This window comes from Mirounga angustirostris, unplaced genomic scaffold, assembly GCF_029215605.1.
Source record: "Mirounga angustirostris isolate CCGP_5_RB_7025 unplaced genomic scaffold, mMirAng1.0.hap1 SCAF_3, whole genome shotgun sequence".
Classification (NCBI taxonomy): Eukaryota; Metazoa; Chordata; class Mammalia; order Carnivora; family Phocidae; genus Mirounga; species Mirounga angustirostris.
Window position 1 is genome coordinate 125,016,480 of NW_026991711.1, and position 27,825 is coordinate 125,044,304.

At 39.6% G+C, this 27,825-nt stretch overlaps 1 protein-coding gene across 2 annotated transcripts in view; it reads right to left on the reverse strand.

Moving 5' to 3' along the window:
* LY75 (lymphocyte antigen 75) overlaps positions 1 to 27,001 on the reverse strand; it is a 128,546-nt gene extending 101,545 nt beyond the window's left edge. Inside the window, exons 1-10 of one of the 2 annotated variants that reach the window (XM_064586600.1) lie at positions 26,824 to 26,980; positions 21,045 to 21,416; positions 14,820 to 14,990; positions 11,580 to 11,744; positions 7,513 to 7,623; positions 6,238 to 6,381; positions 3,604 to 3,795; positions 2,356 to 2,513; positions 652 to 762; positions 10 to 98 (exon numbers count right to left, since the gene is read on the reverse strand). In XM_064586600.1, coding sequence (XP_064442670.1) covers positions 10 to 98; positions 652 to 762; positions 2,356 to 2,513; positions 3,604 to 3,795; positions 6,238 to 6,381; positions 7,513 to 7,623; positions 11,580 to 11,744; positions 14,820 to 14,990; positions 21,045 to 21,416; positions 26,824 to 26,917 — 1,607 coding nt within the window. In that variant the 5' untranslated portion in view covers positions 26,918 to 26,980. Of the gene's footprint in view, positions 1 to 9; positions 99 to 651; positions 763 to 2,355; positions 2,514 to 3,603; positions 3,796 to 6,237; positions 6,382 to 7,512; positions 7,624 to 11,579; positions 11,745 to 14,819; positions 14,991 to 21,044; positions 21,417 to 26,823 lie in introns of both variants that reach the window. The other variant, XM_064586599.1, reaches the window with a different exon arrangement.
* Positions 27,002 to 27,825: the final 824 nt, after the last annotated feature.

Here is a 27,825-nt window from a genome sequence, read left to right on the forward strand (position 1 = left end):
TGGTCATACCTGCTAGTTATAGTCAGATTGCAGTTGGTTCCAAAAGGGACCTCGTCCTTGTAAATCTTGTAACAGATTTCTCCATGTCTTTTCCAGCCCTAAATCAGAGGAGAAATATCACACTGTTCAGACTTAATGTCCTACCTCTAAGCATGATTCTGCTACACTGGTAACATCTCACACTTAGAGGAATCAAGGACATGGACCGGTAATTCATACACATGATGAAGGTGGGATACAACTTCATAGATAACTCCTACAGGATTGTGAGCTTGTGTCAGACAGAAGGTGTGTCTTATTTCTCTTTGCCTCCAGGGCCTAGCTCCTCATAAGACTATAACGTTGTTGGTTGAACTATTTTTGGAGAGGAAAAATATAAATGGGGGAAGTAAAGACATCAGCATTAAGGATTATAATCACATACATTTTTATAGAAATCATGAACAGATAACTCTTTCCTATAACGTTTTTTCTTCTCTAAGAACGCCAATATGTAATGATTCACTGCCCTCTGATTTGCTCTAATGTAAATGAACAGAAGGTAGCCATTTCTTCTATTTTCCAAGTCTGAATTGTTTCAGTCTCACCTACCATCCTTAACCAAGAAGGTGTAATATTGCTTAGAAAAACTTACATAGGGACTTTACATACCTCATCTGGAGGACACATCTTGTCAGATGTTGTATCATTCACTTGTTCTCCCTTTTTCTTACATACATATTTAAGTTTCTCTTCACAGGACTGGACCTTCCACTGACCTAACTTTTTAAAAATAGAAAAAAATTTTTTCCACAGAGAAATTATTTGCCATATATTTAGAGTTGAACTCTAACTTATTTTAAATCAAGATAGTTTCTTCTCACAAAACTGTGAGCAAGGGGCAAGGGGAGGAGGAAGGGGAGGGAAAAGGAAAATGAATGACTATGTCTGGGAACATACTCCTAGGAAATGCTACCCGACAGTCCTGCAAGGTTGTGGCTCACAGTCTGTAATTTCAGCACCACCTCAAGATCATAGTGGAGATGAATTCCATTTTCTTAGAAGAGTAACAATAAAACCATCAAAGGACATTTAGTACAGAAGTTGAAGAAAGAAGAACTCAGCCTACACGCAGTTGACAGTGTTCAAGTCTTCTCCCACATGACATGGTCAAAGTTTGCCCATTGGTTAAAAACTTGCGGACATGTCAACCAACCATGCTATTTCAGTCTCCTCATATATAACATAATCATGGTAATTAGAACAGCTACTCTCCAAGAATTCCAGAATCAAAAGTTCCTTCCACTTTACTTTAGCTTAGACTTTAAAATTCTCTCTTAGCATGACTTTTGCTTAAGTCACTCTGCTTTCTTCAAATTAAATTTCAACAAGTTAATTGTGATAAGAGTCAGTTTCAAACACTGGAATGCTGTCTAGGTATGTTATCAGTTTAGTCTTGCCTGTGGGATCTCATTTCTATCTTTGACACTGTATCAAAGACATCTTAAATACCCTTTTAAATAGAGCACCAAATGTGACACCCTTCTAAATTCATCTATGACACCTTTCTAGATACATCTTTACTCTTGAAACACTCCTAAATACACATATCATTTATTACTTCCACTTAAGTCTCTCTAGAAGTTTGGGGGACACAAGCCTCCTAAATAATTAGAAGTCCCCAGGAAAGTGATACAAACAAAATATAAAGATACACATGTCTTTTCTCTCAACATGCAGCCTATTTTGGACTCTTAACTAAAGCATGTTCAATAAATAGTTAAGCATTCTACAGAAGAAAGCTGTTCTCTGAAAAACATTAGACTTAATTTTTAATTAATTAATTAATTTTTAAAGATTTTCTTTTTTTAAGTAATCTCTACACCCAGTGTGGGGCTTGAACTCATAAACTGGAGATCAAGAGTTGCATGCTCCACTGACTAAGCCAGCCAGGCGCCCCTGGACCTAATTTTTAAATAAAAATATTTTTTCACTTCTCAAATTAAGATTAATATAAAAATCTGAACATGAATTCAGAAGATGGGATTTTTCCCTTAAGTTGTGGTTATGTTAAATATACTGATGGTCCAGAGAGAAAGCAGCTTATTAGAACCAATCTGGCACAAGAATTGAGTTCTAACGGGATTTCCTTCATGTGTTTCAGACCAGAGCAGATACTCTCAGACAGGAAGTGGATTGCTTACTTAGTCATTGTTTTATTTACATCTTTTTTCCAGTAGCTTCCAGAAAGACAATCTACAGGGCTATGACCTTTTATTTTCTTTCTAGGCTTAAACACAAATATCCCAACCAAAATCATCTTAATATTATTTGGTATACAATAAGAATATAAATAAGCCACAGGAAGTTTCCTACCTTTCCTAAATAGGAAACGCAGTTGGGAGTCTTATTGTAGGGAACATTTGGCTCATTCTTATTCCAATATGTTAGAGTAACTTCAGTACCATCAGACCACTGAAATAAACTTGGTACATTTTTGTTCTTAAGACCTATCCATATTTCTTCTTTGGCATCTAAAAGAAAAATATTTTATTTATTTGGTTTTACTCAATTACATACTTCAATATGTATATTGTTATTGATTTTACATTCTGATAATGGGGTTTTAGGAGCCTCCATGGTATCTATAATCAATCTATGAAAATATTGATAATTTAGGCAGGCCAGGAGTCAAGGGGTTTCAGGGTACTTATGCAGTCAGAGTACACAGTGGAAAAGCCACACTGTGATCTGTAGGTTAGGTGTTCCTGCTATCTGATTTAGATAAACCTTGCTTTATGGGTTATACAGATTTCCTCTGCTATCCGAAAGCTCTTTCTGCCACTTCACTTTTACCGCCTGTTTTCACTAAGTGAAAGAAATCTGAGGTGGATTTTTGCTTTTACAAAATGGTGTTTGCTTCTTTGTTTTTATGCCATTTTGGTTTATGAAAGGTTTCATAAGAACAGTCTCCTTTTGGACAGCAGGGGAAAACTGCAATGAAATTCTACAAATACAATCATAGATACTCCAGTTAGAATAGGATTGATGTCCATCCCTGCCCTGGGATGATGATGCTGTCCTCCCAGGGGAAACAATTAACACCATGCTGACACAGAATAGGTGTCTATTATTAGCTATTACTATTAGTGAATCCTAGGAGGAGGATATAATACAGCCTGTCTAGTGTATTTTTGTTCTTCAGTCTTTAGCCTTTAAATAATTACAAAAGTGAAATAATCGTGAAATAATCATCACTTAAGCATCTGGAGCAACTTAAATAGCACTTAGTTTATGAGAAGAGGGAAATTATTCAATCACTGGCTATGCTGTCAAATTGGCAGCTATTAGCTACATGTGGCTATTTGTAAATTAATTAAAATTAAATAAAAGTAAAAATCAGTTCCTCAGTTACATTGCAAGTGTTCACAAGCCACAAATGGCTGGTGGCGGCTGTACTGGACAGTACAGATTATAGAACAGTTCCATCATCACGGAAAATGCTATTGGACAGTGCTGATCTGTAAGGATCAAATTGTAAGCTTTCATTCCCACCAAGAGTCTAAAAATAGGGGTACCTTAGAATGTTTTAAACCTCTCAAATAGGATATTTTAAAAACTTACCGCCATTATGGAGTTTTGTGACAACCACCTCCACATCTGCTAAAGAATGAATGCTGATGAGATCGCCGCTCAAGGCTTTGCATTTCGTATGTGCCTTATCCCAGGAATCACTTTCATTTACCAGCAGATAGCAAAAACCATTATTTGACAGCCAGCCTGCATCACAGTGTGTATCTAAATATGTCCAAACATCTGCAGGAAAAGCAGCTATTTATGTTCCAGTAAAGATACATCTATTTTGAATCAATAACATTGCAAATTCTTCCTTCTTAAATCATCAAGATTCTGGAAAACGGGGGAATGGGATGTCAAATAGCACAGGGACATGAATTTATGTGTTGCTTCATTCTACATAGCATCATAAGAATGACTGCAAGGGTAAAGATAACGATATGACTGTAATGTGATACAAATGTGCTACATGATTAGGCTCCGACTATTTGAGGAGGGACTGCCCTTAGTCCTAATAGACAGGAGAATTGTGTGGGGTAAGCCAGTTGCTGACCAATCTTCCTTGGTATGGGGATTTGTTAGGTTCCCCTCCAATCTCTGACTTTGAGAGGTTACGAAGTCCAGCCTCCTTTCATGTATGGTCAGATTAGCAGGGGATGTGCATTCATGCCTACCATTGGACAAAAGACAGAGATTTAAGGAATAGAGTAAAACATTTAAAACTCCACATGAAAGAGAAGATAGCAATTCAAGGGAAAGGGCACAGGACCTCTCTGGACCTCTTCTTTCCTTCCCGCTTGTAGACCTACATCCTCATGCAATTAGTGATTCTTTGTTTTGATCATGTTAAAACTCACTCAGATGATGGTCAAGAAAGACTGGAGAAAAAGACTGAGGTATAAAACCGCACAAAATATTTCTATCCTTCTTAATAGAATTAGAAATTAAGTCAATTACTCAGACTTCATGGATTCTGAACTGTTTGGAATGTCTGTTGTATGAAAACACAGCATCTTGGGCGCCTGGGTGGCTCAGCTGGTTAAGCGACTGCCTTCGGCTCAGGTCATGATCCCGGAGTCCTGGGATCGAGTCCCCCATCGGGCTCCCGGCTCATTGGGGAGCCTGCTTCTCCCTCTGACCCTATCCCCTCTCATGCTGTTTCTCTCTCTCAAATAAATAAATAAAATATTAAAAAAAAAAGAAAACACAGCATCTTAAAAATGTGGACAGTTTATTCTTCATTTAAAGATAAAATTCAGGTCCAGTTAGCTTCTCACACTTGCAAGATAACTCAATTTTAAGTTTCTGAAATAGCACTTGCTGCTATTATTATTATTATTATTTTATTTTACAATTATGATAAAGGAACAGAGGAAAAAATACCCATAATTGAACTTAGAACAAACATTTTCCTATTCTAGTCTTTGTCTCTATGAATACATATTTTTACAAGATTAAAATGAGAAGTAGGCATATCATTTTGCTCTGCTCTTGTATTTTCCTGTTGGCACAGTTATTTTAATAAATGCATATTACTCGATCATGTGGAAACATCATGATTTACTTAATAATTGCTACTGCAGCATATTTATTTGATCTGTCATCAGTCACCCTGGTTTATTTTCATCTGTGCTGTCTTTTCTATTATGCTTTTTTGTGTGGACTAAATTTGGTTTGAATCAACTTGGAAGATGAATGTTCATTTCCCCCTATATTTTAATAAAACATCTCCTGACAATCTTTATTCTATATATTTATTTTTTAGTCTTAAAGAATAGCTTTATGCTCCTATATGGGTAAGAAATTTTATTCCCTTCCCCAACATTCTTTAAACAAGACATTTTAAAACCTCCTTTTTTTTCCCTCCCAGTTTTGAGTAATAGTTTTTCTTATTCAGGAGGATTTAATCAAATACCAGGTATGTGGTGGGGCTTGTGCAAGATAGTAAGGGCCCTCTTCTTATTCTTTCAAAGGCTTCTGAAGTTTCTCTGCACCTCAGAAACTTCAACTGTTCCATGTTTCTCTTATCTCTGAAATCCCTTGAAAAAAAAAACAAACCCTCCTTGTACACGTTTGTCTTTCTGCACCTCCCCTTTTCTACCTGATTTATCAACACAACAACCTAAAGAAGCAGCCTGGCAAAGAAGGACAGAGCAGAGGTGGGCATCGCGGGGCAGGAACTGGAAACCCTAGAAGAGTTCCCCCATCCGTCGTTTTCTACTTTTCACAGAGGCAAGTCATACATAAAACCTGAGTGTGCATCAGCATCTCCAGGAAGGCTTCTTAAAACACAGATTGTTGGGGCCTGCAGAACTTTTGATTCAGTAAGTCTGGGGGGGGGGTTCCTAAGAATTTGTATTTCAAACAGGTACAGGTGATACTGATACTCTTGGTCTAGGAACCATACTCTGAGCACCACTGTTCCAAAGAAAAAAGAGCCACCTGTGAACAGAAATGTATTTCTTACCTAGAATACCTCTGCCTTCTTATGGCGATATACCAAACCAAAGCTTTACACATATAAAGTTAATAATAGCCAACCACAGGGTCTAAATGAAGTAGTTTTTGGCATTGGCAGGAACAGGTGAAGGAAAGGTAGAATTAGATATCTGAAATGGATCTACTTGACTTCACAAAACTATAATTTTAAGACCTACTTGCACAAGGAAATGAAAAAGATACCTGTTAACTCCACTGTGTTATTTAATGGTTTCTTGCAGACATAGGGCAATTGAGCTTCACAGGAAAAACTCTGCCATAGACCAGACATGGCATCCATTCTCGCACAGCTGGATCCGCCTATTATCATAGGTGCACTAGGCATATCTTAAACGGTAGAATTTTCAAAGAATTAGAAAGAGAAGGTTAGGCCCAGAGTGGTGGTTAGAAAAAATAATTTGTATTCCTAATTTTCTGCTTTTATTGGAACTCATAAAATAGTTAAACCTTCTATTAAATTGAGATGTATAAGCCTCAATGAACACCCATGTGCTTAAATACGTCTTCCTTCTAAAATACAGGATCCAAGGCCAAATACTATGACACAGTATAGTTAACTTAAAAAACAAAACCAAAAATCAAAAACAAACCTCTGCCCCCAATCAATTTCCATATCATACTCTGCAGACGGTAGCTCTTAATCTACTCTATATAATAAATATTCTAATTTATGATTCTGTAATGCCCTTAAGACCTTGAATTAAAAGTTAAATTATCTTTAAAGATTTTATTTACTGAGATAATAGAGAATTTATTCACTAATAATGAAGTTTCATTAAACTAAAATGACCTATTGGTATTTTATTGCACTTAACCCATTTTTCTTTTATGTGTACAGGATACTTTCGTATTGAAGCTAGTGTTAACTCTTAGGTTCTACATTTGTCAGAAGCCCAAGATTTTATTTTTTAAAAAAAGGTATCTAAACTTCTTTTGGGGAGAAAAATCTTTTGGCTAAGTAGGATTTTGTTTGTTTTATTCACTATAAAATTTTCTTTAAGGTATTCATTTGTGTAATAAAATACAGCCATTATGTTGTTAGTACTTGAGGACTACCGTATGAGACCCCAAGAGTTTTAAAATGAGAACATATTTCTGTATGGATTTGAGCTGCAGATGAAACAACACAGGTTAGTCATAGACACGTCAAGTTGCCTGAGGGATACAGAACAGCTTCTAGGCCATGTGATGGGGTTTATTCTGCTGTTACTTAAAAATGTAGGGTTGCCGTAAAGGTTAGAGACAAATGCTCAGTTATCCATGATATGGTTCAACTTGTCTATAATGGTATCACAGTAAAGAAGGAATTAGGGGAAAAAATTCTTTGGAGAAGTAACCATAATAACAGTTGTCAAGATTTGAAATTTTTATAAGCTATCAGTGAGTGGGATGCTTTTGTTTATTTACTTTTTTGGAGCTTTTGCTCTGTGCATAGCAGGTGGAGGAGGGAGCAGTTACCTGGGTCCCAGTTGAGAAAGTTTAATGGCCTGTGGTCTGACCATTCCCAGCCTCTAGCAGAGTATAGCTGATTTAAGCCAATCCAGAAAATTCTTGGAATGCCTTCTTTTTCTGTAAGAATCATATAATTTTAACAAGTGACAAAATTACCTAAATTATTATCTAAGTCAGACTTAAGTTTCTACTAATAGCAAAAATATCTGAAGGCCTTGATTGTAAGTCAGGAATCTGTCCAGTTTCATAAAAATACTTGTCTTATGAGGCTGTAATGATGATTAAATTATTTAATTTATCTGGAGATATTAGGGTTTTACTCATAGTTTGAATTTACCAAATATTTATATTTATTATAAAACAGTGTGATAGGATTTATCTGAATTAGTCAATAGGTATTTGTTTTATATATAGAAAAAATGCTTAGAGTTTTGTGCAAAAGGGAAAAAAACAACCCATGAGACCCACCTCTTCCTTTAAAGAACTTACTAGTCTTATAAAAAGTAAATGCACATACATGCAGGATAAACTTGTTTTCAAGTCAGACTGATTGTGTTCAAATTTTGGCTCTGCTAATTACTTGTGGGTGACCTTGAACAAGTTACATTTCCTCTCTGATCCTCACATTCCTCATCTGCCAAGTGAGCATAATAAAAATACCTATACCTCATAGCGTTGTTATATGGTATTAAATAAGATAATGTCTGAAAAGCATTTAGTCCTCAGTCTGAAACATCATTGTCAAATCATCAGAGACTCAATAACTTGGGTTTCTTGATTTTTAAAAAAGATTTATTTATTTATTTTAGAGAGAGAAAGCAAGGGTGGGGGGAGGGGTAGAGGGAGGGGGAGAGAGGCAGACACCCCACTGAGGGTGGAGCCTGATGTGGGGCTCGAGCCCACAACCCTAAGATCACAACCTGAGTCAAAATCAAAAGTTGATCACTCAACCAACTGAGCCACCCAGGTGCCCTGGGTTTCTTAACTTTTAAAAAATAAAATAAAAACTTTCTGTTTATAAACTTTCTAGTAAAAAATGTGCAATACTCTGATGGAAAAAGATAGAAATGTAGTGATCCGAAGGGGTATGTGCACCCCGATGTTTATAGCAGCAATGTCCACAAAAGTCAAACTATGGAAAGAGCCAAGATGTCTATCGACAGATGAATGGATAAAGAAGATGTGTATATATACAATGGAATATTATGCAGCCATCAAAAGGAATAAAATCTTGCCATTTGCAACAACGTGGATGGAACTGGAGGGTATTATGCGTGAAATAAGTCACTCAGAGAAAGACATGTATCATATGATCTCATTGATATGAGGAATTCTTAATCTTAGGAAACAAACTGAGGGTTGCTGGAATGGTGGGGGGTGGGAGGGATGGGGTGGCTGGGTGATAGACATTGGTGAGGGCATGTGCTATGGTGAGCGCTATGAATTGTGTGACTCTGTTGAATCACAGACCTGTACCTCTGAAACAAATAATACATTATATGTTAAAAAAAAAAAAAAAGGAGATAGTAGGAAGGGAGAAGTGAAGGGGGGGAAATCGGTGGGGGAGATGAACCATGAGAGACTGTAGACTCTGAGAAACAAACGGAGGGTTCTAGAGGGGAGGGGAGGGGGGGATGGGTAAGCCTGGTGATGGGTATTAAAGAGGGCACGTACTGAATGGAGCACTGGGTGTTATATGCAAACGATGAATCATGGAACACTACATCAAAAACTAATGATGTAATGTATGGTGATTAACATAAAATAATAATAAAAAAGAAGAATTAATCCCCCCCAAAAAAGATATACAATTTTACTGAATTCATAAAAGATGTCACAAATAAGTACAAAGGCATACCATTTTCATGGATGAGAAGACTTAATAATGTAGTGACGGCAGTGCCTCTTTAATTAATCTATAATTCAATGCAATTCCAAAGTCCCAATAAAGTTTTTCATTGAGATTAATAAGGTGATCCTTAAATTCATAGAAAAGATTAAGTGATTAAAAAAAAGCCAATGCAATTCAAGAAAAAATATAAGAGAGGACTTGCTCATCCATATATACTATGCAGCTGGCATAATTAAAACAGTGTGGAATAGACACACAGACAGACAAGTAGACCAAAGGAATAGGATGGAGAGCCTAGAAATAACACACATGTAATAGGGGAGTTTATACTTATTAGAGGTGGCATAACAAATCTGAAGGAAAAATGTGAAATAAATAGTGCTTGGTCAACTGACATTCATGCAGAGAAAGATAAATTAGATTCCCACCTCTAGAAATTTTATTCCAGATGGATTATGGATATAAATATGAAAAGCAAAATTATAAACTTTTGGAAGAAAAATGAGAGGATATGTTTATCATATTAGGGCTAAGAAAGAATTTGCTAAGTAATATAAATAAGCACAAAACATTAAGGAAAAGATTGACTGACCAAATTAAAACTAACATATTTTTAAATGATAAGAAGCAACAAATGTAAAAAGACCAAAGACTAGGAAAATATATTTGTAATCCTACAAGAAAAGATAAGTATATGTAAAGAACTATAACAGATCAATAAGAAAAAGCCAAACAACTCAATAGAAAATAGGCAAGGGATATCAACCGGCAGATTATAAACTGAAAACCTGAATGCCTAATAAACACGAGACACAAAACCACATGAATTATCAGTAAAATATAAAAGAAAAATGAAATACCATTTCACATTCATCACTTTGGCCAACTAAGTCTGATAACACCAGGTGCCAATGGAGGTGTAAATGAATGCAGCTCCTTTGGAAAGCAATTCAGAATTTTTGGTTAGAGGTGAAGAGATGTGCGCCCCATGACTCAGCAATTCCTATTCTAGAGAAACTCTCATACATGTCTGCCCCATGAGGCACATCTGAGGATGTTCCTTGCAATAGGAAAAGCTGAAAATAACCTGTTTCTCAATAGGAGAATGGATAAGTTGTGGTTTATTCATACAATGCAATACTTTACAGCAGCAGATGACAATGGATAAACCTACATATGGGCAAATAAGCATTTGTATCATTTAAAAACAGAACAATAGTATAATGAAAACATATACAGTATTTAGACATATATATGTTATAAAAGTACTCAAAGAATGGTTATTTTGAGAGATGGACATGGAGCTTTAACTCTGTTAATATTTTATTTTGGGGCACCTGGGTGGCTCAGTGGGTTAAGCATCTGCCTTTGGCTCGGGTCATGATCCCAGGGTCCTGGGATCGAGCCCGGCATCAGGCTCCCTGCTCCACGGGGAGCCTGCTTCTCCCTCTTCCACTCCCCCTGCTTGTGTTCCCTCTCTCGCTGTGTCTCTCTCTGTCAAATAAATAAATAACATCTTAAAACAAAAAACAAAAAACAAAATCATTGTATTTCTTTAAAGGGAGGGAAGCAGGGAATCAATCAATGCAAAGCAATATGACAAAATGTTAAGTGTATAAAGAGTGTGTAAAGTCAGGGTGGTGGTTACACAGATTTCTTTCAGGTTATTTTCTATTTCTGTATATATGTTTTCATAATTAAAAATTTAAGAATTCCCACCATTACCACACAAACAAAATAAAACAAAATCCTATCCACTCAATGTGTCCATTGATTAAATCCACTTTAAGATTTTCTTAGTCCTCTCCTTGCCTTTGAGGATGGCACTCCTCTACTCAACACAAGGACCTTTCACTGAGGCCTCTGGTATGACTCAGCCATCTTTGTCACCTTCCTTAATTTCTCTACTTTTCATTGTTCAAAGAGTTTAATGTTCACCTTTTAAGAAATCTTGTCAGTTAGGCTTAGGGTAGCAGTTTAATCCCACTACCTCACTCCATTTTGTGAACATTACCCTCTTTTCAGTCTCAAACATGAAATGCATTTTCAATGGATAGAATAGGATTATATTCATACTTTTCTGCCTGTGGGCTTCAGTGTTGACATTAAAGAGAAGATAGAAAAATATATATACAAAACAACATACCTGGATATGAAAATAGAGGTAGACAGATGGCATCTTTACAATCCCAGCAATTTGCTCTACCACATGCAAACTTACCTTTAAGATAAGTTAATTCAGCAGCATTGCCAATGCTCAGTAAGTCAGCTCCTTGATTCTGACACGAAATATAAGCTTCCTTCCAAGAAAGAGCTGCCTGAGTATTAAATTGGTAGCAACTTCCAATCTGCTCATTCTTTTCCCAATTATCTTCACAGCCATTTTCTGTTGATAAAAAGATATATTAGTGATCATAAAGTAAGGGCATAATGTTTTATATTACTAACAATGCTTACCAATATTGCAATTCATTTTCCATACTCTTAGGATACACTAAAATTAAAGCTTATTGTTCGACTAGACCATATTTTGATTCTTTGGTTACACAAAGAAATCGAAGTCATGGGAACTAAATGACTTTGGTTGATTAAAGCTTCAACTCTCCTATCCTCTACTCTCCCTTTATCCCCTATCAATTATAATGCCATATTTTAGCCCATGCCTGCCCTCTGCTGAAATGTAGGAGTCTTCAAATGTGTTCACATTGTCAAACTCCTGAGCTGATGGAAAACAAGCTCACTTGAAGATGGTGGCAGACTGCAGAGGGGTTTGCCTACAGCCTGCAGTGAAACCACTGTGTGTGTGTGTGTGTGTGTGCAGACATGCTGCTTAAAACTAAGACTTAGAACCCAAGTGACTACCTTATTTGAAAAACTCAATCTAAATTTCTCCTTAATGTTTTAACAGATGATTTAATATATGACACATAATATTATATAACCAATATTGCAGATGTCTATGTAGACATACGTGTGCATATGTATACAGACATACATGTTCATTGTATAATGTGCATATTATTTTCTTTAACAAAAATCTAAAAAGCAAGTATAACTTCAGACAAAGACCCTTCAAATTATTTCTTAGATGAGATATATAGGTCTTGACACAACTGGTTCGAAAATATACTTAGAGACTCCCATGTACTCTCTAGAAGAGGAAACCCAATATAGACTGTACCAAGTGTGTCCCAGGTTCCACTCAGGGAGTTTTCCAAAGGGCCTACAATAACCAGTCACCCATCACATGTTAGACTCATGGCCTTTCAAGCTGGAAGGGCCCATTGAGATCATCTTGTCTAATGCTCTCATTTCACAGATGGGAACAAAGATCTAGAAGTGTCTGTGGCAGAGCTATAATCAGAGCACTGGTCCCTAAATCTGGTCTTGATCTTCCGAATGGCATACACTGCTTCTTCAGCCACTTTCGAATGGCCTAAATAGCAACTGAGGTGGATGTGACATTTGATGAAAACAAAATACGTGGATTTGCAAGTACATCGCCTAAAGTTTCCTTATTATCCCTGGGGTCTTATGCCTGTAAATCCAGAAGCTTCCAGTGGGATGGCAGTATGTTTGCTATAAAATATAATGTACATGGTTTAGCCATCCTTGGTTTTGAGAAACTCACAGTCTTGCTTCTTCCCTAAAAATAACTCTGAGAGGTATATGAATACTCCCATTCTCACCCCCACCACCCAAAGGAAGCTAAAGATACTGAGACTAATGACAGTCAAGGAAGCAAGGTAGAGTGGAATAAGTACACTGGGGAATGAGGGTCAGGAATTCTGGAATCTCCACCAGACTCCATACAAATGTGTTCTGACCCTGACAGGCCGTGTCATTAATTTGCATCTGCTGCCCCTCACCTGAGAAATGAGGGTTTGCAACTGGATAACCTCTAAGCTCCCTTTCACATCTAAAATTTTGGATCCAGACTGTAGTGAGGTTTAAATGAAATCAGTGACTAGTTGACCAAACTCTGCCTGATATCAACTGTAGCTGAAGCAAATATTGGCTTTTATCTTTCAGTAGGTTCTGAGTATTGAAAAGCCTGTGCCTCTACTGAGAACAGTAAATTCTCAAAGTGTGGTCCCCAGACCAGCATCATCAGCATCACCTGGGAGCTCACTGAACTGCAAATTCTTGGGCCTCACTCCAAATCTACCAAATTATAATTTCTGGAGGTGGGCCCCCAGAAATCTTTGTTCTAACATACTTTCCAAGTGATTCTGCTGCAGAACCATTGGCTCAGTATAACCTCTTCTAGTTGCTTAGAACTCGTCATTTTGAAGCTCAGCTTCCCTTAAGGAGGCATCAGCATTAGTAATACCACCAGGTTGGCTACTGAATGAGGCATTATAGTGTATTTATTTGGGTCAAGGACTTCAGAACTGGATTTCCTAGATTTGAATCCTAGCTCTAAAGTATTAGCTATGTGACCTTAGGCAAATGATATAACTCCCCTGCACCTCACTTTGCTCATCTGTATAATGGGGATAATTAGTGGTACCTACCTTAGAGGGTTGTGTGAAGATTGAATGGGTTAATATAGTTTGAGTGCTTAGAATAGTACTTGACACTCGGCAGGGCCCTATAAGTATTAAATATTATTACCCACGTCTGGAGCTTTTCCCTTTCTCTTTATTAGACACTCTTCCAAACTATTGCCCAATTAATCTGGAGCACTTACCACTTGTCAGGTACTATGACCTGTAACTCCCACCTGACTGGTAAGAAAATATGTCTGTTATATACCAGATCATGATGCAACTGCTACGTTGGTCTCTCTCTCTTTCTAAAGAACAGTGAATTCTTTAGCACACCCTGAGTAGTTTGCTTCTAGTAAGAAGCAATTAGAAAAAATGCTCTGCCCAACATAAAGAAATGGCAGGAGAACAGTGCCACTAATTTTGAGAGGACCAGGGATATAGGTCTCTTTGGTCCCTCTTTGCTTTAGGCCATAAATATACTTAAGTCTCTACCACCCTAACAGTTTTTCTTCAACCTATCTACCCCCCAAAACCACCATCCTCGCTCTTTTTCTATTCCATAAAACTTAAGAGGCTTTCTCTACTTCTTGTTCACACTTCAGTCCACTATAACCTGGCTTCTACGACCACTGGTCTTTTGAAACTGCTGTAGCAAAGGTCAGCAGCAATTTCCTAACTGCTCATGCCTTTTCCACTTCCTCTTCCTAAGGCATCTGTGCTATAGAACATTCCCTCCTCCTTTGTCTTCCATGGCACCATCTTCTCTTGGTTCTTTCCTTGGCCTACTTCTGAAAGCAAGTTCATAGCTACACATTACTTCCTTTTCTCTCCTCAAATACATACCTTCTCTAGGATAATATTTGTTGCGGTCATTTTTGAGTTATCTCAAACTCTTCCTTCTTCCTTTGGCCTCACATAAATGGTATCCATTTTCTTTTCATATATAAAGCCTGCTAGCCCATACATACCTGGTTTTAAGCAGATGCCCCACTTTTGATCATATTCATAATTTAAGGTGGTTGCACACCATGGCCCACCATAATTTTCATCAAAAATGCACTCATGATGCCAGGTCCCATTAACTAAGAATGGAAATTCACAAGGTCTTCCATAGGAGTTCCCACCTCTGGTATATATCTCTGTGGTGTGGGGAGGAAGTAGAGGAAAGGAAAGTTAAAAACTGGACAATCACCTTCAGTTAACCGATTCCTAAATTTTCTGTGAGAGAAAGATTGCTGTTTTCACTTAAGAGAATATAGTATGTAGGTAGGCTGCACAGTGTGAAAATTCAGAGCATGGATGCAGCATTCAGCTCTGAACTTGAATGCTGGCTCAACTGTGGGACTGTGGGCAAGCTCTCCAACTTTTATTAGCCTCAGTTTCTATATTTGTTAATTAGGAATAATCATATCTAGCTTATAGGTTTGTTCAAGAGGATTCAATGAGATAATCCATGTAAACCTTCATTTATTGTGGTGTGATGAAGAGCTAAATGATTCTGGCTTGATTCAGCAGGGATCAACTGATTACCATGGATGGCAGAGAACTTCACCAGAAGGAGTGCCCTGCATGAGACTAAATTTACATTCTATTTTATTTTCTTTAGTAAGAGTGGGGCCAGAAAAATACCTTGGAATCACTGAGGGTGGGTGTGGACTTTGGAACCAACTGTAGTTAGACAGATGGACACATAGCCCCATTGTTCACTGATTGGTGGTAGAATTGAGGTTGTGCGTCTCAAGAAGTGGGGGAAACAACAGCTGGATCTCTGAGAAGGTTCTTGGAGAGAAGCAGGGCATGGTAATTCAGGTTATAAAAGAACCAGCTTTAGCTGGGCAGTCATGGGACTAGCTGGTGGCCAGCGATGTAGCAGAACTAGTTTTTCATTTTAATAATTTCCCCTGGTACGTGGAGAGGAACTGAAAAAATTATTCCGATCTCAAAGTATCTTTAGAAACACTAAAGGAAGTGCTCAATACTTTTGCGGATAACAGTTCTCTTGGAAAGGTGTTTTATTAGAACAGCTAACTGTGTAATTATTTTGGTTACCTTTATCCATATCCTTAATTTGTTTAAAACCAAGGTCATTATCATATCAAATAATGGCTATTGGGTAAAGCATAATAGTCAGATCTTATCACCCTTTATCAGGCTATTAGGGTCCATTAAAATGTCTCACAGATTTGCTTAAAAGTGTGCTTAAGAAATAAGTCAATCAGAGAAAGACATGTATCGTATGATCTCACTGATATGAGGAATTCTTTTTTTTTTTTTAAGATTTTATTTATTTATTTGACAGAGAGAGACACAGCGAGAGAGGGAACACAAGCAGGGGGAGTGGGAGAGGGAGAAGCAGGCTTCCCACGGAGCAGGGAGCCTGATGCGGGGCTCGATCCCAGGACCCCGGGATCATGACCCGAGCCGAAGGCAGACGCCCAACGACTGAGCCACCCAGGTGCCCCGATATGAGGAATTCTTAATCTCAGGAAACAAACTGAGGGTTGCTGGAGTGGTGGCGCGTGGGAGGGATGGGGTGGCTGGGTGATGGACATTGGGGAAGGTATGTGCTATGGTGAGCGCTGTGAATTGTGTAAGACTGTTGAATCACAGACCTGTACCTCTGAAACAAATAATACATTATATGTTAAAAAAAAAAAAAAGAAAAAGATAGTAGGAAGGGAAAAATGAAGGGGGAAATCGGAGGGGGAGATGAACCATGAGAGACTATGGACTCTGAGAAACAACTGAGGGTTCTAGAGGGGAGGGGGGTGGGAGGATGGGTTAGCCTGGTGATGGGTATTAAAGAGGGCACGTATTGAATGGAGCACTGGGTGTTATACGCAAACAATGAATCATGGAACACTACATCAAAAACTAATGATGTAATGTATGGTTATTAACATAACATAATAAAATTTAAAAAAATAAAATAAAACTTCCTCTTTACCGTAAACCTGTGAGATTAATAGGGCAAGTATTACACTTTTTTGTGAAATCTCCATTTTTGCAGTGTGGTTAAGTAAGACATTCAGTAAACTGTAAGTGACAGAGATGAGAACTGGCTCTCTCATTAGAGTCCTTGACATGTTAAGGACACCTTGTGACTTTAATGGCTGCCTTCTCAGGTTTCAAGTTATGTTTCATAGCTCAAAGCTGGGCTTCAATTAAAAAGCTCTCCTATTCACAATATACTTTGAAGAATGATAAGCATATAACAACCACCACATCAGTAGCAGCTAAATTATGCTAACTATTCAGGAAGAGTTTTATTCTCACACATTCTTCACTGCTACTGGACCTCTTAAATCCCATGTGTTCCTCTAGAGAGACAGGCTTTTCCTGAGAAGAATCTTCTGTGTGAATTTATGATGATAGCACTCTTAAAACAACAGCATATTCTGCAATAGGTACAAATTTGTGATTTGAATCACTTACATGGAAAACGAACATTAATTTCTTCATTGAGGCAAAATAGCTTCAGTGGTTAAAGAGGCTGGCAGGCTCCTAAGAGTTGTTCAAAATGTAGACAGTTCAGTCATTTTCCCCTGGATTTGCCAAATACTCAAAATTTGAAGAGTGCGAGTGAGCTCAAGATATCTTAATGATTGATATAAATGCATATCTGGATGCTAGTCAAAAGCAATTCATTCATAACATTTATACAGCTAAAGTTTTCTCTCAGATGAACATGACTCCCATGGGGGTTGGAGAGAAAGGCAACCCAGGACACAATGACAAATAATTTTTCTTATATTAGACGTAAAAAAATTTATAAAAAAAATTTATAGAGCAAAAACCAAGGGAGAAATAAAAAAAGCTATATTTGGGGAATTCAATCATGGTTTTGAATGGTAGCCTTGCTCTAACAAGCTGGGTAACCTTGGATTTCACTCTTTTGGGACTCAAGTATCTTATCCTTCTTATCTCTATAAAGCTAGACAAAAGGTAGGGCAGGAACCAATATGGGGAGTCTGACATAGCAGTCCCAGATAAAGTCCTGAACTTCAGACAGTAGTCTCTAATCTAAGAAGAGGAAGGGACTACATAAATTTAAAAGAGTAAAACTTCCAGGACTTAATATGTGATTAAATTTAAATGGTGAGAGAGGAAAGCAGGACACTCTAGGGTGACTTGTAGATTTCTGACATATATGACTTAGATGGTACCAATCACCTGGAAAGGAATGGAGGAGGCAGGTTTGACCCTGGCTTCTGTGCAAATCAAAACTTGAGGTATGTGACGATGAGTCAGAGCTATGGGAGCCTTTTCTCAGAAATCTCTAAATTTCTTCTTTGAAAATTCAGTGTTCCAAATATTGTATCTGGTAAGATCAGGAAATACTTTATGCCTGTGGGCTCTTGCTGGAGGGACTGTTTAAGCTCTCTCTGGGGTGGTACCCTAGGTGGGTTCTTAAACTTTTTTGTGCTACTGATCATTTTGGCAGCTGTGTGAAATGAGCAGGTCCCCTTCTCAGGAGAATATTACAAATGCATAAAATAAAAACCATAGGATTACAAAGAAAACCAGTTAGACTGAAATTTGGGGGACTGAAGGAATTTACAATTACAACTATATCCCTCAAAAGAACTTGGGTCAGGAGACAGGGAGAGCCCTGCCAAGAAAATTATCCTTTCTGATCTTTGAACAAATACAATGAAACAAGTCAAATCCAGTTCAAAAGGCATTTTCCTTTCATTCCATGTTCTCTCTTAGCTGCCAAGTTAGAGAAAGATTTTCAAAGGGCAAAATTTAAACTTGCCATTAAGTGGTATCCAGAAAGTAATTGCTTCTTTTTTTTTTTCTTTTTAGGTTTTATTTAAATTCAAGTTAGTTAACATATAGTGTATCATTAGTTTCAGAGGTAGAATTTAATTTCATCACTTGCCTTTAACACCCAGTGCTCATTACAGCAAATACCCCCTTTAATGCCCATCACCCATTTACCCCATCCCCCCATTCACCTTCCCTCCAGCAACCCTCAGTTCTTTCCTTATAGTTAAGAGTCTCTTATGGTTTGCCTCCCAGTCTGTTTTTATCTTATTTTTCCTTCCCTTCCCCTATGTTCATCTGTTTTGTTTCTTAAATTCCACGTATGAGTGAAACCATATGGTAATATTTCTCTGACTGACTTATTTCATTTAGCATAATACATTCTAGTTCCATCCATGTCATTGCAAATGGCAAGATTTCATTCTTTTTGATGGCTGCATAATATTCCATTTTATATACGGGAAGAAGCTGGCTAGCAAAAACAAACTTGTTCAACTACTCAAGGACTGAGGATTAAAGAAAAGGAAATCCCCATCTCTAATTCTCTAATCTAATACTTTCCCATAAGAGTAGAACCTCACATCTTAGAAATGGATGCATGCATCTTCAATAGGAAACAGAAATAGTTACTACAGGAGAGGAATTTGTGCAGATAACTGAAAGACTAAGGGGCCAAATTTAGCTTAACTGAGCTTTGAGAGAAAAGAAAAATCTCTGTAAAGCTAAGTAAATTTACAAAGAAGAGCAAAGGTGAGATAATAGTTAAGACTTAGAGATGATTAAATATATGTTTATATATCAAGATTTGATGTAATTTAGAGCAACACGATAAAAAAGATTTGCTTGGGTGGTAACTAATTACACCTACTCATTCTTTTTTTTTTTTTTTTTAAGTAGGCTCCCCGCCCAGCATGGAGCCCAACTCGTGGAGCCCAGTGTGGGGCTTGAACTCATGACTCTGAGATCAAGACCTGAGATGAGATCAAGAGTTGGACACTTAACCAGCTGAGCCACCCAGGCGCCCCAACTGACTCATTCTTTTTAAACTTGGAAATTTGTTATAATCTAGTTTCTAGACCCAGAACAAAGTTCATGATCAGCTCCCTCATAGGCAATATTCATATATAGTTGACACTCAAATAACATGGGTTTGAACTGCAAGGGTCCACTTATATGTGGGTTTTTTCGATAAATACGGTACAGTACTGTAAATGTATTTTCTATTCCTTATAATTTTTTTTTGAGAGAGAGAGGGAGAGAGCACACACATGCACACACTTGAGTGGGGGAGGGGCTGAGGGAGAGGGAGAGAGAGAATCTTAAGCAACTTCCATGCTCAAAGCAGAGCCTGACCTAGGCCTCCGTCTCACTACCAAGAGATCATGACCTGAACTGAAACCAAGAGTTGGACACTTAACCAACTGAGCCACCCAGGCGCCCCTCCTTATGATTTTCTTAATAGCATTTTCTTTTCTCTAGCTTACCTAACTGTAAGACTACAGTATGTAATATATATATAGCATACAAAATACATGTTAACCAACTGTTTACGTTGTCAGTAAGGCTTCCAGTTAACAGTAGGCTATTAGTAGTTAAGTTTTGGGTGAGTCAACTTTTTAACTGCATGGGGGGCAGTTCCCCTAACCTTCACATTGTTCAAGGGTCAACTGTACTTATTTTTTAAAGCAATTGAGGAAAAAGTCCACTCAAAATCATAAACACAAACATCAAAGTGTGACAGCCATGCCAAAAATAAAAATGAACTCACCCAAGGTCTTAAAGTTTTTCCATTACATAAAAATCTGTAGACAAGGAGAAATGTATTTCCTTTATTTTTCTTTTTCTTTTTTCTTCTTTTTAAACTTAGAATAGGTTTGATTTTATTAGGTCATTTGAATTTCAACCTGTATGAAGGATTTCCTGTTACTCTAATGTTTCCTTTCCTCTGGAGTTCAGAATGTAATCATAGGAAATACATATGCTCATGTATCATAGAGATTCCAGATCCCAGGTTTACTACAGAGTGACTGTGTGACCTCTGACAAGGCACCCAACCCCTTCTAGCCTTACCTGTAAAAGGGGAAAAGTAGCACCAATTTCACATAGGTAGCTCAATGATAATGCACAGTGCCTGGAATTGAATGCTAGCTCACTGCCCTTACCAGTGCATGACTTTGTGGTCAGTTGTGCATGTTCAATGTCACATTTACCAAACACAATGGCAAATGCCTCAAAGTCCCTCTCCAATACTCACCATGGTAAGGCATACGTAGCTCAATGATAATGCACAGTGTCTGGAATTGGGAATGCTAGCTCATTGCCCTTACCAGTGCATGACTTTATTTGTGGTCAGTTGTGCATGTTCGATGTCACATTTACCGAACACAACAGCAAATGACTCAAAGTCCCTCTCCAATACTCACCATGATAAGGCTGGTCACAGAGGTTTTCCTCTGTGCCTCCTTTCTTCCAGACATCAGATGAATTTGTACTTGCTACAGCATGTCCATTCTTCAGAGCCAGTCTGTACTGGGCAGCTCCATACAGAGAGTGGTGCTCACATTTCCACCAGAGTAAGGCACTGGAGTCACAGTTGAACATTCTCAAGGAATCTGTGGGTTTGGTAATATCTAGCCCAAGGCACTTCTGGGATTGCAAATGAAAGAGTCGATGCTGAGACACCCACTTCCATAACACGTCCCTACTTCCACCACAGTCTGTTGCTACTATCCAGTCATTCAGTGGCTTGATGCACTTGCCCATGTTTTCATTGACGATAGTGAATGGATCATTGCCTGAGTCAAGACAGACAGTCACGGAAGACATTTCAGAATTCTGAACTGTGTGGTCAGTGTGCCTTGGCCCCTGCTTGCTGAGGAGAGTCTGAGCACCACTGGACTATTCCCACCCTCCAACCTCTATAAACTGCAATGCACTACACAAGGTCAGAGGACAGTGGTAGCCAGAAGGCAGTATAGTGTGTGTTAAGAGCATGAGCCAGTCTGCCAGGGTTCCTAGTCTGCCTCTGCTACTTATTACCCATGTGATCAGGGCAAGTTATTTAACCACTATGCCTCAGTTTCCTCCTTTGTAAAATAGTACTTCATATGGAAGATGTTAGGTTAAAATGAGCTCATACCCGTAAAGCACTTAGAAGAGTATGTATATTTGTTATTGTTATTCCATGAAATATGCCCCCTCCCCTTTATTTAATGAGATGAAGAAGCTCCTTAGTTTTCATCTTCCTTAGACAGGTGGTCAATGAAAAATATCCTGAACCTATTCAGGACCACAGTTCTGTCTTGCTTATACTTTACCTATTATGGCAGGGTAAATTATTACATGGCATTACCGTGTCTCAGAGGAGATGGGGAGACTTCTGAGGGGGCAGAAGTAGAATAGTGGGGTAAAGGGATGAGAGGAAATGAAGGTCTGGATTCTGAGGATAGGAGAGACCTGTGGTCTGCTCTACCGTAGCACCTTCAGGAACGTGATGGGAAGCCCGTGGGGAGGGGTTGGGCAGGTGCTGCTGACTGTGTGGATCACCTAGGGAGGTTGAACCTGAGCTCCAGAAATCACCTGAGATACAGAATTCAACACCCAGTAGGTTTGGATAGTGGGAAACTCAGAAGCAACGAGTGTAAGCTGAAGGTTACAGGAGGGACCTCCCTGAATATTTCCCTGCAGTTTCTCATGAATTAGGGAGACCTCAGTGATGACAGAAACTGAAGTTCTGTTAACTTGGTGGAATGGGACTTCAGAATAAAATTTATTTTGATTTTATAAAAATAAAGTAATGCATTGTTTCTTGCACACCTGAGCTTGTGGAACAGGATTCACATCTGTTACAACAAACTACAATCGAACAATTTGGCCAGTGCTTTTACAAAGAAAAATTTTTTGAAGTAATAGCACAAAAGTTCATGTGGATGAGAGTAAAACTGAAATATTTTAGACAAATTTAAACAATAATTGTCAATAAACCAAAGGGTTCAGCAGAAGGACCTGTAAAACTTTAGTTCCCAAAAAGCACTTTCATTATGATGCCAGCTTCACAATTGCTGATTTTACTGGTGCTAAATACCTTTTCTAATAATAATTCCCAGGCTTTCAGAGTTAAAAATTCTCATACCAAGGACTTGAGGGGAAATTTCATCATGTAAATAATAACTATAAAATCAAGTCACGTTTCAGCTTGAACTTTAAAGAGAATTTTTTGTTTTAAGCAGCAGCAGTAGCAAGAAGAGAAACAATAGGAACCACCACAAAATCCTGTAAAACATTAAGCTACTTTTGCTTTCACATTTTAAAGTATGACACAGGACTGCAGGTAGGTGTCTTTGTCATAGCAGCTTCCATCCCTCACTCTTTCTTCTTTGCCATCTCTCTGCCATTCTCTACTTTATGGACACCATTTGGGAGGACAGTTAACATAAAAAGGAAAACATACTATCTTAGATTATCACTCACAGTTTCTCCAATGTCCTCCTACTTATTCAATATCCACTCAGACCCACAAAGGTCTTTCAAACTATTCTCTCTTTCCCAAATTATTCTCTCTCACTTCTCCAAAAAAATCTTGCACTCCAAAGTATCAGCAATTACTGCAGGAAAAAAGAAGTCTGCTTCTGCAGAATAGGCATCCACCACCCTTGCTGGAACCTTCCCCTCCCTTGCCCTGTGGTCCCATTGCTCTCTTTCTTGGGCACTTTGCTCTGTGCCCCTTGAACCCAGATAGGTGAACTGGACTAACAGTAGCTTTGCTACATTTGCAGTTTGGAGTTTTGGACTTCTCAGGTTGCCTTTGCAGAATCCAATAGGCTACCACAGCTGTTAGTATAGTGGAACAAGCAGTGGAATAAGGAGTTAGAGGTCCTAGATTGAAGACCTACCTCAGCTACCAGTTAGCTGGGAGACCTTGGGGAAGTCGCTTAATCTCCCCAGGGTCTCTGTATCTCCAAATATAAGATGAAAGCAGAGATAATATAAGATATCTAAGCCACTTTCAGTACTAACATCCTATGCTTACACAAGATAACAGTTTTCTTAGCCTTGTAGGTTTTACCAGTCTTTGCTAAGTTCATTGTATATTATTCTTGAACAGATGTCCACAACTTTATTATGCCCTGCTAATGCTAGTAGCATTTTAGGTCATTCTAATCCTATTAGTATCAGGCATGGGCACTTAGGTAACAGTGATGCTTTACAAATACTCTTTGGAAGAGAAAAAAAAAATTTGTCCTTTCCCATTTACTCTATGTGTTACTTCTAGGACACCCATAGACTTAACAAGCTTGTAGAAACTCTGAAAGACTACAGGAGAGATGTGGAGTAGCATGGAGAAGGTTTGTTAAAGAAGAGTTGCCAAACTTACCTAATTGCAACATCTATGGTCTAAATACTTGCCTTATTCTAAATCTGTCTTTTAACCAAGTATGTTTAATCAATGTTTGACATCTATAGTGGTCACTTAGCACAAACATTAATTATTGATATGATTTAAGGAAACTTGCCATTAGCCTTCATACATAATGTATGTGTAAGCATTCATACATAATACATAAGGTAGGGAGCATCTTGTCTTCTCATGATGTTTCCCCATATTTTCCGTACCCTTAGCAGAAGCTGTTCAGTCTGCCTCAGTCTTGTGACCCTATTGGGATGGTTGACTGAAGAGTGGGAAGGACTGAAAATAATTCCTTTTTAAGGAAAATTTGTTAAATAAGGGTATATAAAATATTTCAGAAATGTATTACACTTTGAAAAGGTAATTACAGAGCAACTTAAAAACAGATTCTTTATTGACAACCTTATGCTGTATCTTGCTCATGTTACCTTACATTGGTCCTAAATGGAATTTTAATGTTTACTTCCACACACAATATTTGGGCAAATCTAAAAGGCAGAGGTTGATGAAAAGAAGCCTCATCATCCCTAGTAGCAATTTTTATATGCTTCATTTTATATAAATATTCTAGTGGTGTCTGAGAGGAAATAACTAAGTAGCATTATCATATATTGAAAATGAACTTTTAGTATGCCACATTCATCAAAGGAAAACCATCTCCTATTGCCTAATCATTAGGTAACCTTTGTCTTACTTAAACCAGAGAGCTTTGCACATTCCAAAGAGAAGCTGGACATCAACATTTTATGATCACAGACAAATGGAGGGGGAGATGGAGGCAGAAGGATGAAGATTGCAGCATTTTTAGTTTCAGGGGAACTTCTACAGCTCAAATGTTAAGCATTTTGTGGTCACCACCACATGTGCAGAGTATACAGGTGGAGTAGGAAAGAATCAGAAGTCCGGGTTTGCCAGTTCAAAAACAGGTCCTGAAGTGACCTTGGGTCCATGACAGTCTGCTAGGAGTCAGAAAGCTTTGGGGTCAGATTGGGTGGTGTGGGCTGGTGAGAACCTCAAGAGTCTCAGAAGGATTGGTTTACTTCAAGCTGTTAGCTCTCCAAGGAGGCAAAAAAGTAAATAAGCATTGGCATTTCCCCAAGGACACAGAGGAACTCCTTCAGCACCTGAGCAACCCAGACCATCTGCACAAACCTAGCTGCATACATGTGACAGAGTGCATGCCATTACCAGCATTGTGAAGCTGACACACTGCCAAACAAGTTACTCAAATGGCTGGGGTTTCAAAATTCCAGTGCTTCCCTTTATGGGACCACAAGTCTGGTCTGAGGGTGAGTGTAAGCTGGCCAGGACAGCTGCTAAGCATGAGGAAGGATGCAGGAAAACAAATACCTATGAGGATATGAGGACCTAGTGCAGGGAAAATGGAGTTAAGCTGGTGCTCTTTGGTTTTGGTTGATGAGAAAGGCCAGGGATTGTAGAGAATGCAAAAATTAAGGCAATCTGGAATTCCGTGGGGGAGACAAAACAGTAAGACTAAAGCAGAAGTAGATGGAAACCAAGACTTCAGTGATTGAAAGGTTAGTGTGTTTTGACTGTAGTTAGTTATGGCAATGAAATTTCTCTCCCTGGATTGTGGGGCAGGTGGAATAGAATTCTCACAGCCAGTAAAGGACTTTTGGGAGTTTCCACCAGGGAGGGTCAAAGAAGAATGGAGAAGGGTGAATCAGATCAGTATTCACTAAAAGGAGCTTGATGTAGATAGGGTGATGTTATTCACACTGCGGGAAGCTTCTTCCCATCACTCTCTGAAAAAAGTCTAAATCTGGCAGTAACTTAGTTTAGCTGCCACAAGAAAAGAAGAGCCACAAGGGGGAACCTACAGTTTTCAAAAAACTTCCTTGCCCATCTTTTACTTCCTCATACAGGCAAATTAACAGAAGTGGTAGGTGGTGATGGCTCACTGACTGCCCACTATGCAGCACAACTAAGAAAGTCCTCAGGGAACCTTTTGCCAAGGCAAAAAGAAAGTAAAAGCAAACTCCGGTTGCTGCCAGGGGGTATGGTGAGGCTGGCACTACCCAGAGCATCACCATCGAAGGGAGTCTATTCCTGGTCCTGCTTCCGCAGTTAGAGGCAGGAAGGAGGTCCCTGGGCAAGCGACCAGAGCTTCAACGTGCGGCCCTCGGCCTCGACGGAGTGTTTTGGAGCTGATACACCCATTCATTAGAAGAAAGGATCGCTGCTCAAGGCTTTCGGGGAGGGCATCATAACGGAATTACCATCATGGTTATTTTAGGAGACATAGCTTAACCGGACTTCCTTTTTGACTTGCACCTTTGGCTATCGTGCAGCGAAGTCGGGCAATCATTAATCATCCTTGGCGCTGTGGGTAGACAGTTCCTCTAGACACTGAGTGGCCAAGGTGACCAAGAGGCGAAGGAGGGGCGAGATGGGCTGGACGGAGTTTGGGGAGTGCTGAGGAGCCTTTTACTCCAGGGAAGCAAGGTATTAGAAGCGAGAGGACGGGGCGGGGTGGGGGAGAGGGGGACGGGCGCAGAAGACTGTGCCTCTTCTCTAAGGTGGCCTCTTCTTTAGCAAGAGAAAGGCCCTGCTACTCCACGCCCCACCCCGCCCTCCACCCGGCGCCCGAGGGCCATGGAGCGCCTTCTACTCAGACCTCCCCTTCGGCGGGCTCACTTCTTGGGTGCCAGACCCCCGGGGCAAGCAGAGTTGACGAGACCCGGAGCGCAGCCCTAACCCGAACCGAGGAAAGCCGGCAGACCTGACAACGTCGAGGGCCCTAGCCGCCGGTGGGCTGGAGCGCCCGCGGTTACCTGTGCGGCCAGAGGGCTCCGCCAGACCGAAGCACCTGAGGAGTAGCACGAGGAGCTCCGCCGCGCGGCGAAGGGTCGCCCAGCGCGTCCTCATCCTGAGCCGGCCCAAGCAGTCCAACCGGGTCCTCAGGCGCACGCGGCACCCACCCGTCCTGACGCGCCCAGCCTGCGCTTTTGCCGCCAGCCTCCCGGGGGGTCTGGCCACGCCCCCTCCGCCCTCGGCCAATCTGGCGAGGTGGGGCGGGGCAAGGGCGTGGAATTGATGGCGGGAAGACGGCGAGCTGAGAGTTAGGCTCACCTTCTGGACGACCGACCCTCCCGGAGGCGGGAAGCGCGCGTGGAGCGAGAGAGCAGTGTCTCGCACACTACCGGGCTTGGGGGTCCTGGCTCCCTCCTTTTCTTCAGTAAAGTTGAGGAGACGCGGCACTTGCTGGGACTTGGCAACACCCTGGTGGGTGGGTTGGGTCTGTCTAGGACCTTGTTCTCTGTGTAGCACACCTCAGTGTGGGAGGACTTCATTGCCCGGCTGGGCTGGAAAGGCACCCACAACCTCTCGGACCCCAAAGGCGGAAGTCTGCGCCCGTAGGGTTGCTGCTGCGGTCAAGCCAAAGAATTCAGGTGGCCTTGGTTGCGTCTTGTGTATTTGGGTAGCGCAAACAAAGGCACGCTGCAGTTTCACCCACAATTGTTAAAGAATTAAAAGCAAGAGCTATTTGAGTGACCCTACAATCAATACTTCCAACGATTTAGGCCTTATAACCATCTGACCTTTGCACGTAAGCTCTTTTCTTAATAATTAAATAATAATAATAATAATCCAGTAGAAATGTGGAAGTCTGCATCCCAAACCAGCGATGTGAGAGTAATATTTATCCTCTCCCTGTGGGATCTGTAGTCATTATAAATAGGCTGACTTAATAAGTTGCCTGGGTGTGAATGTCCTGTAATTTCAAACCTCATAAAAGCACATGGTGTGTACCCAGAATCGCCTTCATTGCTGTC